Below are 15539 nucleotides of genomic sequence, written 5' to 3' on the forward strand. Positions count from 1 at the left end.
CTCAAAAATAAGAAATACTCAAATATTCAAGTTTTAAGGTCGAGTCTTCTACAATACTTTTCATCTACTGATAATGCTTATTTTAAAGTTTGTGCAACTGGCAAAAAAACGATTTTCTAACAGTTCATATGGTTATGATGTTACTGATGACAATTACAGAATATCTAAGACACGAACTTTACGAAATAAACTATATATCCACTGGCTTTCAACAGCATGATGACAGAAAAGGCTTTTTGAAAATAAAGACTGGCCTCGAGACAAAACATAACGTGTGCATTTCTGTGAGCTAGGGAGTTACGGAGTGTTGCAGCTATCACATTTATGTGCAATATTCATGCCCTCTCAAAAATAATGTTCGGGGAAAAGTCTGAACTGCGACGGAAGTTCTGGGAATGATTAAACACATTTCTTGACATAACAGATTATAGGGTATTTAAAAATTGAAGGAATGACTCTGAAAGTGCCATTTACATACCTGTTCCTATTTGGCACTCTTTGAGAATTATCCCTCCTATAAGTACCTATGGCTGTGTCGGGATAGTCCAGTTTAATATCAGGTGGGTACGGGTCTTTATGAATATTAAAGCCTCCATTTGTGGCACTTTTTATATTGATGTCCTGCAAAGATACATTCCAGGTTGTTTTTATCGTGTTTGGGACGTTTTTAGTTTTCGAAAGTGAAAAAGTGGAGGAATGTGGTATGTACAATCATTTGATCATTACAACTCGCGTTAGTTTGAATATAATTAATTGCTTTGTGAGGACAAAAAGAGAACAAAAGAATCACAAACTCGTCAAAACAAAAGCACAAACGTACAGCAACAATAACGAACTGATACAAAAACTAGGCACCAACATTGGACGTTTTGAACATAAAACTTTTGACGACTTGATCGTGGGTTTCACATGCTTTCTATCCAACTTGTATATATCTTTTTTTTCATTTCAGTATATCTAGCAAGATCTCTTTTGGCAAATAAAAGATGCACATCGATTCGCCTCTAACTAACTCTATTTCACCGTTACAAAATAAGCGTCTCGGCAAAAACGCGCTTTAGTAAAAAACTAAGAAAAACAAACGAGGTTGGTTGGATGCATTACATAGTGATCTTAAACTGACTCTAACATACTCAACTTGAGATATCATTAACCTCATATATGTTACCTTGTTGTTCGTATGATTAAGATTGACTTCGTCGTATTCCTGTCTATATCCGTAGTAGCCGTGGTCGGTGTTTTTCTGCCACGGTTCCAGTGTCGTGCTGTAGCGATTATTTTCCGGATCGTACTCGACTTTGATGTCGCCGTTTCCCGTTTGTTGTTGCTGCTGTTGCTGTTGTTGTTTTTCGTGTTCTTTCTGCGCGGCTTTTTTCTTCTTCTCGAGCGTGTTGTTCGCCGAGTTCGATTCTGAAACGATATCGCGTCATACAGGTATTTCGTTGCCATTTTTATCAAATGAAGATTTTGTTGTTAATAGATGGAAATTATGAACTTAGATTCTTTGACGCAAGGAGCCAAATTCACAAAAGCTTTCTTTAACCTATTGCTGGTCACTAAATTGCTTTCTAATTGAAACACTGGTAACCATAAGCTTTTGTAAATTTGGCCTTAAAATTCCCAGTAGTGAGTTACATTTGAGCCGATTGTCAAAATTCGTTGATTTCTAAAATTGGATTCGATACAACCATATCTAACACACAACTGTGGAACCGAATCCTGGCAATTCTTCAAATTTTAACAGAAATATTTACGAGTTTAGATATTCTTAATTTCGTAATTGAAATTCGAATCTTTTATTTTTAAGAGTGAAAAGTCTTCCATCGAAAACACAACAACAAGGTTCTCTTTAAACATGCGAAAAATCGTCAAACAGGGTGAGCTATTAATAGCCATAGCATTTCAAACATATCTGTACGAAAAAACATCAGCACCTTTGAAAGCAAAGTGAATCTAGTGATTTTTCCAAAGCGAAAGGAGCTTGGATTAATTCAGGGGCGGATCTTTTTGCGTTTCATTCACAGCTTTAAGCGAGGAGTTCCCAATCTTTAATGTATTAAGATAAGATAAATTTCTCAGATTATAACGAGATGGAGAAAATTGCCCATGCATTTTCCTGAGTGCTTGTACCATCCCTGTGTTTCAGATAGAATTCATAGTCATTCTTCAATCACCAATAGTGAAGGAAATTTTCCGCTGGAGTTTCCCTCTTAGATACGTGAAAGAGACAATTTCTTAGTTTATTTACATAAAATCTATGACCGTAGAGAACAGCACCGGACACCCGCAGAAGTTAACAGGAGAAATAGGTCTTTTTCTTGTCGAACTCACGTATGGCTGTTGGATGCAGCAAAACTGATTATACAGAAAACCCGTGATAAAGACATTAGATGTAAACTGACCGACAATGCACAGAGGCAACATGAACAGCGGGTGGTGGTAGCAGCATCAACAACAATGAGAAAAATCGGTAAAAAACAAACAAATTTATAAATGTGTCAAAATTCATTATCATTTAAAGAGATAATGATTTCAAAAAGTGCGTCGCATTACACAACCTCTGATATAGTTAACCCTAACAACCTCTAAATCGACGTGTTAAGTCTGTAACTCTTGCAGCAGCTTGCGGGCAAAATACGAATATGGAGAGCTTTTTACTATATATGTCCATGGGTGAAAGGTGACTTCGAAATCTGTGCGAAATATCACACAAATGACACACACGGACTTAACTTTTAAAATTTTGTGTATACATTTGTATTTCATGATGACCTTAAAAGTTCATTTTTCACAATGGATTAGAGGTTTTTCACATTCATCTGCCATCTATATTCGCATTGTGTGTTCCCGCTTTAACGTATGCACATGGGTTGTCAGAATGTTCCGCGTAATACCGTTAAATGCGCGAGACAGATTTATCAGAAGTTGTCATACCGCAGCAACTGTGGCTAAGGTGGCGAAGGGAAGAAAACGGTAGGGTAGAGGAGGGCAGGGAATGAGGAATTAACGGAAAAAACGTGAACAAACAAATAATGTATTCGATTAACGTTATACAAACGATTGATTGAATGTAATATTTACTGGTGGAATATCTACCGGAGGACTTGCGTTTTTGTTTACGAAGGCTCGAATAAGACCCACTCCGTGACAACGAGGACGTGGTCCATGCTGAGTGTGAGGAGACAACAATTAAAACAATACGATAAAACATTTATACACATTATCTGTAACAGTATATATAAACATAGTGTACTATAGTCTACCAGAACAAGCACTAGTAACCGCCAAACCTTTAGACTTATAGATCCCCTACACCGAGGTAAACATAGACTAATATTCTATTCAGAAAAATTGGTTTCAAAAATTTCTAACAAAAATTGTCAATTTTTATAGTATCTCGCGATGGCTGCCTACAAGATACTTTGTATTTGGTCAAATAGAAGTCTAGACCGAATAGGGCAAAGTCTACGAGCAAGGTATTAATTCTTTGAAAGTATTTTTCAATGATGTTTTGATATAGATCATTATCAATAAAAAGATTGAAATGAAATAGTGTGAATGGAAGTGATGATGAGAATTCATGACACCAACTGACACTGACCAAAGAACACCGACACAATGCAGTAATGTGGAATTTTTGTAACTTTTTCCAATCCGTAAAAAACTAATATAAGATTTCATAAACTTCAGATATTAAGAAATATTGATCTATTGTAAAAGGTACGACTTGTTGATAAGGGATCAACGAAGTCTCATGCACTGCTATGGTCAAAAGTTTCATAAAGGATTTGACGCATTAACCTGAAATGATATCATGCGAGCGAGCTCCTAAAGCTCGGAAGAATGTATCGAATAAAAATAAAACTTAAGTGTATATCATCTACAAAATAGTTCCTAAAACCGAAGACACGCATCGTATAGATTAGTAATAACACGTCAATCTTTATATAGGATACAATCGTCGAACCTATAAATCTGCGATACTCGAGAAAGGATGAAATAAAACAACCCCGTTTGAGTGATGAGTGACAGTGTCGAGTGAACAAAAAGTACATGCAAAGCCCTAACATATTTACACACTGTTTTGAATACTACACTCACCCTTTTGGTAAACTATAGGTTCTGAAAAATGTATACACGTTCTATTTTATAACGTCGCCGAGGTTTCAAATTAAGCAAAGAAACAATAAATAAATAATTTTCTTTTTCATTCAACATGACATTTCTATGCGGAATTTCTCATTTCCTGGTGTGTTTCTTAATCGTTTTAGACGATAGTTATGTAATTGTTCTTCGGTAGACTTCATGGAGTTTTCCAAGCAGCACTTGGACAAGTTAGTAAAGTTTCATTCACAAACTGAATCTACTAAAAAGTTGACACCACACGCACAAAAGAAAATAATCGCACTAGAAAACTACCAAAATGCATTATTCCTTTGATTCTAGGAGAAGAACTATTACTGTTTGGTGTCGGGGTGGCTCGAAACATACATGCAAATTATACAGAAATCTAAGAACTGTTCGTTTCTATGCGATAATGAGGGCAAGGGCTGAGAGGCCAGCAGTGGCCTCTTGAAATATCGTATACTGAATATAGGCGCATTCAAATGAATTTAAAAACCCCGAGTTCAAATTCCCTGACGATTCTGACACACGAAACACAGACACCAATAGACATAGTCTGTTGACTGATGATATGTACCTTGTTGTTGTATTTTGGACCACGTGTACTCACCACCCCCGGAATCGGATCTATTGCGATTACAGAGAAATAGTATAACGGCCAGCAGTAGTATGACTCCGACTCCTCCGAATACCCCGATTAATACGTACGCCAATGGTATCGTATCTGAAAAATACAAAATAGTAATAGTGTGATTGATGTATGCAGTTTTCTATATACGTAGGCCCCTCTCCAGGGCTACAATTCCCCAATACTCAATGTCCACAGGTTTCCTATAAAAAAGTAAGTGATTCTCAATATATAATATAAATTTGTCATCTTTCAAGCTGTTAAAAATTCAACCTCTCTCGGGATTCATCATCTCAGTCCAGATCCACTGAAATGTGCCTGGAGAGGACTGAGTAAGGCAGTATCTTCAAAGTAAGTAAGTAAGTAAGCATTAAACGACCAGTAGAGTTGGTATGCCTCAAAATTGCCCTTTCAAAAATCTTTAGCGGTAATGAAAGCTGCATTTAAGTTACCGTTACCTTTTTGTAGCAGTTGAATCACTCTTGAATCTTGACCGTAGCCATTTTCAACAGTACAATTATACTCCCCGTAGTCACTGGGGGATAGATTTTGTATTTTTAAGATGCTTCGACGACCGGTGAAAAAGTCTTCCTCTTTTACTGAATACCTATATAAAATATTGCATTTTCCGTTGTTAGTATCGTATAGACAATAAGCTGGTCAGAGTGCTTCGATAGAGGATTTAGAACGCGACGAAAAAATCTCTTACTTAACATCGGTATTTGGGTTAATTTGATTATCAAGCCTGCGCCAGACGATATTTTGAGGTTCCGGCACGGATATCGTTTCGCATTTCACCGTAGCTATCTGACCGCTGGTCGCGTACTGTCGACTACTGCTGCTGATTTTCGGAGGTCCTGCAAATTAAGAAACGAATAACGTTTTTTTCGTGTCATTTACCTATCTACTTCACAGATGAAGAATTCAATAATCGACCCTTTGTGTAAATTGAATTGCATTCGTTTTGCATGCATTTCGAAAGAGTATACCGGTAAGCTACAGGAGGTGGCTCTATCTAGTCTAACGATACGGGAACTAATAGTTCTACGGCGCAATTTTCAAATTTTAACTCTGGAACGAGTCAATTCCTATGTAGTCATAGTTAATTTTCAAATATCATTCTTAACTTGTAAAATTATATTCCAGACTATCAAACTGGGCCACGATTGCTCGAGATCAGACTAGAACACAATATAATAAGCTACGAACGTACCTTTCTTTAGAATGTAAACATCTTTTTCGATTTCTCGGAAGCCTTGCACCGAAGCGACGCACGTGTACCGACCGAAATCCTTCTCGGTGACTTCGGGTACGGTCAACGTTTTACCGGTCAACACGACCTTACCGGGTTGACTCCGTTTTCGCCAGTAGACGACCGGCGCTGGGTTTCCGGAAGCGTCGCAATTCAAAACGGCCGCGTCGCCAACATCGACAGAGAGATGCTTCGGGATTACGGTAAACTTCGGGCCATCTGAAAAGAGAGATCCAAATTATGTTCCACAACACTGGTTAAAATGGTTTAAAGTCAAGTGATAGTCATGCGCAGTTTTTCCCCAGATATAATCTTTTCATAATTCAACGAAAAAGGCTTTCATAGAAATGTGTGCATTACCTCCAGTAATTTCTGGCAGACTCCCAAACAACAATCGATAAAGATTTGTATTGTAGTTAGTTTCATCATTAATACGATTGGTATCACGATCAGAAAAGTTTAAAACACGGACCCCCTAATCCCTTCCCCCTCGGATCCGCCCCTGGGTTTTAGACGTATATTTCCTCCAAAGAAAAAATACCTCTATAAAAAGGAATCTTGCGTAAGGTTTAATAGCATATACGAGGACACAATTACGCTAAAACTTGCCAAGAGATGGATATTTTTTAGATAAATATATAATGTGCATTTGTTTGTAATATTCCAGCCGATATATGAATCATAGTGACCAATCAATTAATAATCTAATGGCTAGAACCCGAGCATAGATAATGAATAAACTTACATCGAATATCTAGCGTATAGCTCTGCTTCGTGCTGCCGATTTCATTCGTACATTCGCACGTGATGATACTGTTATGGTAATCTCGTGAAATGTGAGTGAATTCTAAATAATTCGATTCTTCACCCGGAATCAATTGATCATTTTTATACCACCTGCAAAAAAGAGAAAAGCGATGTCGATATTACACAATTAATATCTCCTATTTTTCAATTGACATTTCATAGAGAATTCCTTCTCTATAACAACCATCTCTGGTATTCATGTATCTTTTGATATCTTTACGTAAAAATGCATTTCTTTGTTCGCATGCACTTATTTCACAGTTCACTTGATGTGTCATCATTTAATTTCTTTCCATCTGTATTCAACTTGATGTTCAACACATTTGTTGTATGGAATTGTATATACTATTCAGCCGCAATCATTATACGATCATCTATTGAATAAATTTTGAATTCGAATTATCAACGTCCGCTCGGGCGAAATTCGATTGTGCGTCCGAGGTTGGGCGAAATGAGCGAATAGAAGAAATCTAGATTTAGTATCAGTTCACAAGTAGCTGAAAACTAATAGACACATCACTTGCGCTGAAAATGTTAAGAACTGCAACAGAGATATATCTTTTCAGCAGCGGGGAAAACGTGCGCTGTAGATTCATCCTCGGTAGTTTTTAATAACTTACGCAACAACAAAGTCAGATATATTTATCGCGGTTTAAATGGTGTTTATATACACTGCAACGCGTGAGCTCTCAACAAAAACTTACTTCCAAGCTAATTTGTTTGGGTTTCCTTTGCCGTCGCAAGTGAATGTGATTGTTTGGAATTCTTTCAGATTCTGAGACGGTTGAACGCTCATTCTCAGCTCGGGTGCATCTGAAATCGAAAAGTCGATGATCTCTTGTTACTGCGGGTTTTTTCCGACCGCGATCGTATAGTCTGCAGTCGCGTCTAATTATGAACTTACATCTGACTTCAAGCGTAACGTCTGTTTTATGAGGAGCGAACATTGCGCTGTTTTTCACTTGACATTCATACGTACGACCCTGGTCGGACTTCGTTGGCGTTATAGTCAGAACACTCGTCGCGTCCTCCCTGCAGCGATAAAGAAATAAGAAATACATTTTCAAGCGTAATCGATTTCATTCCTTTCCAGTTATCAACCAGATTATGATGAGGATGAAATTGGTTAAAAATAACGTTAGACCTAAAACAAAAATGCTGAGATCTTGTTTTGTTTCAGAATCTGTTATCGCGTTGTAGTGTGAGGCCAAGCGAGATAGTGTCGTAGCTTGTTCAGTTTGATTTGATCGTCACCTGAGATGAAAAGGGCGCACGCTTTCCTATACGCGATCGATTTCTGAGAGCTCTATATACCGCAGACACTGTTTTCGTAGGTAAACAGTATAAAGATATCATCTCGGGGTTCAAGGGATTTCAACGATTAATCAACGCCGGTTGAAAACACGGCGAGCAGACGATTTCAGCGCGTATATGATTAGACGGATCAACGGAGCTCGTAATTGGTTGAATGTTCTCTAGCGACGCGCTACGTCACTCCCGGGACCGAAAACCAATTTACAACACACTGACAGAGATTAATGCCAATTGACGGTGACATCTCCCGAACGAAAGTCTCATTTATTTACCCATCATCTCTCCGAGATGGCTTCGTTAACAACAAAATATCTCTATTAGATCTTGTAGTGTCATTCTCAGACACTAGGGGACACTCGTCCGATACTTCGTTCACATATACTGGTCGGGCGAGTGCACGCGATGTCGCCGTTTGTTTACGATACATATCTGTGGGTAAACTCGTTAATGAAAATCAATAACACCTTTACAATGACCCTACGTTCGACTGTGGCATTCGAGGATTCCGCTTGTGGCAAGCTAGGATCCACCAGGTTCGTTTGTGAGCATATAATTTCAATTCAATTCATTGAATTGTTTATCATACTGATACACCCATTCCGGGTCGAGGATGTACAGAGTGAAATTTACAAACCTTATGGCAAGGATTTTCTCTCAGATTCAATTAAAATCTATCCACGGTTTCTCAGATTCTACGAATGACGAATTGAATCAAGCTTCAACATCATTTCGAGTTTACCAATAGACACGATTTGCCTAATGTGTCGTGTGGAAGGGGGGAGGGGCTATAGATGAGAGTTAACTGAAAATGAACTCAATTTTGTTGATAGCGCGCCATCTAGCGGGATAGCTGGTGGTATAATTAGTCCTCATTTAATTCGATTTTGAAGGCTTTGGTAAACGGCCTGGTGACCGTCAACATTAGTCCAATCAACAATGAAATGGAGATATTAAAACTCAATTACTGCGTTTGACAGCTAATATGCACTTTCACTATATATCTACATGTCAAGAGTGAAAAACTGAATTGACGATGTAGGCGCGTGTCTATGGCCGGTACGTATATAACAGATTCAATGATGAACCACTTCAGAAATGAACAATGATTAAATTTTCATGTGTCAAGTTATTTGAAAACTGTTTTCGATTTTATGACGAAGAAGTCTGCATTGAATTTCAGCTCTAACCCTCCACCACAGTATCCATCCGTGTGTTGGTGTAGTGAGAGTCAAGTTTATACATGTATGGGGAAAAACGATAAAGATCATGCACACATGCAAAAGGCCTCCGTGACGAAAAATAACCAAGCACCACAACTGATACGTAGGTCACAAGGAAGCGGGATGATTCGAAAAAAGAGCTAAACAATCGGTTTATTAAGAAAATATCGATGAAAAAAATCAAGAATGAAATTCTACCTAACTACATGCCATAGAAAAAGGGGTTCATCGTTATCAGCCTTGGGATTAATACACTGACAGTGTGATTCTTAGAAAGCTGTCAGGTTTTCTGACTGGGAACAAAACTTTTTCAAACGTGGAAAAACAACGGCATTCGGAGAGTCCTCAACCCAGCCTACTCTTATCCTCCGGGTTAGATTTGAGTCACTATTGTGTCATGATGTATCAGCAATGGAATACCGGGCTGCTCAGGTAAATCTTGGAGGTATGATTTCGTGAATTAGTGAATGTTGCAATAACGTTGTGGTTGTTTAAGGGTTAAATCGCCAGATTCCGCAGCGACTTATTTTTTCGGTTTACAAAAGGTCTTTATACACAGCGTGAATTCATAAGGGATGTCGAGTAATCAACTGCGACCGTGTCACGAAACTCGCCGCGCAACAAACACAATTAACTGGCTCACTAAACGCCGCTCGACGATTTTACGCTATCAAAATCGAATGACCTTCGGGATTCACGCGCCCGCGCACCGCGCCAGCTATATCTTATTCTTATCGAATCCCCGCGAGAAGTTTCATCCATCTCGCAGTGAATTATACCTACGTTCGCCACGTTCTCCGACTTTATTGTACGTGTATTAGTCACGAGACAATGATTTTGGCAATATATTCCAGCGGAATTACGGGCAACGAAGTCGTCAATTCTTTGATGGATCGAAACGACCGCAACGATCCCGTATATCAGTTAATCTACGAGTTCACCGAGTAACCGTCATATTTGAATAGTTTGCCTGAATAATTACCGACACCTTTTATATAGTCCAGGCTTCAGGGAATAGGCGATTTTAATTTGAAAAGTTTCCAGACAAGCTGAACAATTTGAGAAAAGTTGGTTCGAATGCTTGAAATACAGACGACAAACGATACGGCGAACCTGGTGGATCCTCGCTTGCCGCAGGAGCATCATCAAGCCTAGGTTTTATTCGTAACCGAAGCAAACTCACCATACGTCTTCGCGATAGCGTCACATTATATCGCGGAATAAAACAGATCTTTGTTTCTGCTTTGCTGGTGACATTTAGAGATCGCGTGTGAAACTCTCGTAATGCGTCTGCGCGTCGGCTGTTCAGTTTTCGAGTTGGAACCATCGAAGAAAAAAACGACGGTACACTTCAGATTATCGACTAATCAATGACATTTGATGAGGCGGATCAATTATAAATCAATTCATTTCATTTTGCGACACACCGAGAACTTGAACACCGGCGCTGTTTGGCTGAATCGATAGCGATAAACCGCGTATCAACGGAAGTAATCACCGACGCAGCAACGTCTACTGCCGCAGTCCGTGTTTGAAAAGTTATTACGCGAAGCCCTTTTATTTGTAAACCGCTTCAAATTGCGGATTGCCGACACACGCGCCGGCTATCGAGACAAAACGGGAATTTTTTTTTGTCACGCCTATCGCGCCAATTAACGACGGTTTGCTCAGTTAATAATTCAGAAAAAAATGAATCGATTTTTTATTTCTTAATATAATTCTTCAACCCGCATTGCGAGCACAACGATTTCTTAGTAGAGTTTAAAGTCCGAACTGCAAGTAACAGTGTGTAACCCATGTGGGTCTTAAGACACGGCAAAGGTCTTTTCATTGGTTGTTATCTTATGACTCACAACCTAAGTTAGCAGGGCCTAGTCCAAGCATGTGTCAGCCAACCCCAGAGGTGGTTTCGAACCGGGCCTCTTGGTTCCCAGTCATCCACTTAAACAACCGAGCTAATCGCACACAACTATATACGGTCTTATTAGATTGGGGGTTTTATAGTTCTTTCCCTCGGGGACGGGATCGGAGAAGATTCATCTTGCGAGAGACCCTGCCGCTGTTGTAGTTTACTTTTTTAGTCATTTTTGCACTTTCACAAATGACAAACTGTGCGACTGACTCAGACACTTTCGATTGTTATATAATTCAATAGTCCAGTGTAAACAGTCTGTCGCGCGCACGCATGTTTTCTGTCAAACAACAAAATAAAGAACGGTGACAGAAAAGGTGTGTCGGTTTTTGCAATCGTCCTGCTCAAATGATATAAAATGCAAGGCTTGATGATACTGGAGCTGGCTCTCGAATACGCATGACAGGGCATCTTAATAGAATAATTAACGTTGTCAGGCCAGTGCCAGTCAAATGTAATTTGTTGTACGGCAAGTGAATTGGGCTGATTAGTCACGCGATGGCACTGGGTAAACCTTCATTACAGATGCGCTTTTATTACGCTAAGTTAACGATTTACCCCGGCGGTGCTGGGTGTATCGGCCGGCGTAAAAACCATCGTCTCATCGTCGTATAGCAGCGGCGATGACCGAGTCGCGCCGAAAATAACGCTCAAATAAAGACGACGAACGAAACTGGAATGACCCCAGACGTTTATGGTTCGCGTGGAAGGAATTATACGTCTAACTGTTGTCACCGGTGAACATGAGCTGAACAGATATCGGTGAAATTTAAGATTTTTCCGCGTCTCCGGCGCAATTATTAATCGTGTAATGATTTGAAGATGGCAGCCGTACCGGACTATCGACATAAACGACGGTCGTAAATGGTTTGCGAGAGAGGTCTGCATGCGGTATTTTATTGAAAATTAATTTCTCTGAAGGCTTCATTTTTCAGTAATGAAATCCGAACTCTTTCGCTTGAAAGAAACAAACAACAAGAGTAATGATAAAAATTTGGAAATCATACGTGCATAGGGATGGGATGGGTGCTTTGTAAAGAGTTATCCGTACAAAGCATTTGAATAATTTGTTTACTGGATAGCCCTGTAATTACAAATGACAGCATTCTGTAGTTCTAATTCTGAAAAAGCGTATATGATTTAAAAACATCTTGTTAGGACTCCTCTAGGGTTAGTGTCAAGTTTCTTCGAAGGTGCTGTTATCGCATGCATCTACAATCAGTTCATGCTTTTAGGAAATTATGATGAATTAGTAATAAGCTTGTTTTTTATGTTTATTGACCTGGGTCATTTTGAGCAATTTTAGGTAGGTTGGTATTGGGTGTATTCTAAGGATTGAGAATCATTTTGTAACTCGGGAGACACGATCCCAGCGGAGTCCCTTAGTTTTCGACTGCCTTTCGACAACGCAGGAATGATCAGAAGATTCATTTAGTAAACATCGGTAGGAGTCGAAATGCTCTAGGAAAGGTATCTTTCTATCTGTGAGTGAAGAAAAACGAACTAATAATCATATTAGATAAAACGACCTTAATCCTGAAAAACAAATGGCTCGTTTTCTTAAAAAAGAAAAGATGCTGTAAGTAAAGTAAGTATATGATTAATAATATTTCAAATGCTAAGTGATAAATGTTCAGTATAGATATGTATGTATATTATACAACTAATAAAAGGCGAGGTTAATGTCGCGAAAAGGAAGTGCAACATATTTTACTGCTTAGTACGATAACCACGCTCAAACGTGGTGAACAGATGATAATATAAAAACCCACTATTTACAAATTAAAAGAAATCTAAAATCGAGAATTTATTTATTGAAACAATCTAAAATATAAGAACACGATGTTTCGATCTCACACTAGAGATCATCGTCAGGTGATTCACACCTGATTTCACACCTGACGATGATCTCTAGTGTGAGATCGAAAGGTCGTGTTCTTATATTTTAGATTGTTTCAATAAAAAAATTCTCGATTTTAGATTTCTTTTAATTTGTAAATAGTGGGTTTTTATCTTATCATGTTTTACTGCTGTTGACGTCTTGACAACAGAGCGAGTGGGCGAGCGAGCCCTCTGCCCGAATAACCCGATGTACACCTATCAGAAATCTGTGATATTCACATTTATCTAGCAAAAGTCCCACGGAACGTAAGGACCATAGCCGAAGAGTATGGATAAAAATCAAAGTGAGTTTTTTTAAATTTTCATTTTTATATTTCAAAAAGCTTCCCTTTCTTGTTCACAGTAATGGGTGTGACCGAAAGCCACAAGCAAACTGTGTGTGTATCTATCATACGTTGCTCTTCCCTTATCTATAAAAAATAAACAGATCTCCGTAGAAATCCGATGCTATATCATAACGTGAGTTTAATGGCAAAGCTCAAACGAAGCCTAATGCGAATGACTGTAAACCTCTGACAGGGTGTTTTTATACCTGAAAGCGGTCTGAATTCCGACTCTGAAAAAAAAACATATGATAATAAATAATACATTTTGAGGATAAATAATACATTTTTGTTGTCGACATTAGAGAAACGTTACGAGACAAAATGGTCGTCCCCGGGATCTTGTTGGCTCGGCGCACTCGTCCGACATCAGTTCCCTCTCCCTCTCACCCACTCGCTCCCTCTCTTCCCCTATCTCTCCATTTTCTATTCTATTACGACTCATGCCGACGGAGGCACGCTTACTCGTTTTTTCCCCGACGTGTTTCAATTTCACATTTCGACTGAGACGCAATCGTCTTCCCATCGATTAAACATGCCGTCACGCATGAGCGAATATAGCTACACGAATTGATAGAATATTCGTCTCGGACTCGAAAGAGAGAGAGAGAAAGGGAACAGTTTTCACGCACTTTTTATGCCCGACTGAACACGCGAATAGACTGAGAAATTTTTTAATATAGACAAGACAAGAGCGTGTATATTCAGTTTTGGATTCATTTTCTATCGGTTATTATACCATTTCGGTAATAGATACTGGTCGACTCCACCGATTGCAGATATCTTCTCTTTATAGCGATTCTTGTGCTTGAAACTCAGCGCGTTCGGACAATAGGTAATTAAGCAGTGGTTCCATTGTACTACGCGTTTTGTCCGGTTGGAAACAAATTGTCCGAACGACGATTGTTTCATCGAACCGGCTTTTGACAACCAACATGGCCGACTAACTGGATGTCACGTGATATGATGACGTCAATGCAAGACCACTATACATCCGAGATTTCCGAATGTATTAGTGACTTATGAGTGACTTAGATTCCGACTGACTGCAGAGTCGCGCTTCCTAACCCCGCATAGCGCTGACCACGCAAAACCTACTCATCTTTCCAGTTTTGTCAACATTCAGACAGTTAATTTTTCTATGGATCATCGGGAAGATATTTTTCAATAAACGAACGGGAAAGGGATTCGTGGCAGATTGTGTCAACACGCGACCATGAATGATCCGAGAATGATTATACGCTCGGTCAAAAAAAAATGCCCGCACAAGATAAATCAGATAAATGACTGGAATCCATCCGTAGCTGCCGATATGGCGGCTACAGTAAAACCAATATAGCAATCTCGCGTACATGTTTACACGCGAGAAAACCATTCGAGTAAACCGAAATACCGCTCGTGTCGGTCATAATGATAACGGCGTAAAAATACTGAGGGATCGAGTCGAGTTGCGTTGACAATCTTCACTACTGAGTGACTATATACTGGACTCATTTGTAGAAGACATAACAGAGATATATACATAGAGTGGTCTCAGAGACGATCGAAGGGAATATTATTTAATAAGGCTATATGTCGATGCAGATGACGGCGGGTGTCAATCCCGATGCGTCGTATAGTCCAATCAGACAAATACGACGTGTATTCGTGTATTTCCGTCTGAAGAAAAGTCGGGAAAACAGACAACAGTGCCGGCAATTGTCGCCAGACAATTAGTACCAGCGACGCGTTTATATATGCGACGAAACGACACGATAAGGGAAGTACGGATTGATCAGACACCGCGATGCGCGACGGACGATATATCCAGGGATGACACTGACCTCCACGCGCGCCAGTATGAAACGGTTACGATACAATATCTCATCTCCGGTGTAAGGAATTATATATCACTTTCACTAATAATAATTACAGACAATTCACAATAATCTATAAAGGCACTAGACTCTGGAACTCAACTTGTCAAGATCGACAAAGCGGTCCATCACTTAAATTTACTGATTTAAAATCAATGTAGTTCGCCTTTTCGACTGGGTCATCAGTTTCTTTCAACTTC

General features: G+C 39.2%; 1 protein-coding gene across 3 annotated transcripts in view; it reads right to left on the reverse strand.

Moving 5' to 3' along the window:
* Positions 1-15539, reverse strand: part of LOC141907477 (irregular chiasm C-roughest protein-like) — a 70974-nt gene that overhangs the window by 4172 nt on the left and 51263 nt on the right. The window contains exons 8-17 of one of the 3 annotated variants that reach the window (XM_074797127.1): positions 13693-13716; positions 7717-7844; positions 7517-7625; positions 6751-6902; positions 5967-6224; positions 5463-5610; positions 5212-5360; positions 4736-4849; positions 1169-1410; positions 479-621 (exon numbers count right to left, since the gene is read on the reverse strand). In XM_074797127.1, the coding sequence (XP_074653228.1) occupies positions 479-621; positions 1169-1410; positions 4736-4849; positions 5212-5360; positions 5463-5610; positions 5967-6224; positions 6751-6902; positions 7517-7625; positions 7717-7844; positions 13693-13716 (1467 nt within the window). The remainder of the gene's footprint in view (positions 1-478; positions 622-1168; positions 1411-4735; positions 4850-5211; positions 5361-5462; positions 5611-5966; positions 6225-6750; positions 6903-7516; positions 7626-7716; positions 7845-13692; positions 13717-15539) is intronic. The other 2 variants (XM_074797128.1, XM_074797129.1) reach the window with 2 other exon arrangements.

The sequence above is a fragment of the Tubulanus polymorphus genome, chromosome 6, assembly GCF_964204645.1.
Source record: "Tubulanus polymorphus chromosome 6, tnTubPoly1.2, whole genome shotgun sequence".
Taxonomy (NCBI): Eukaryota; Metazoa; Nemertea; class Palaeonemertea; order Tubulaniformes; family Tubulanidae; genus Tubulanus; species Tubulanus polymorphus.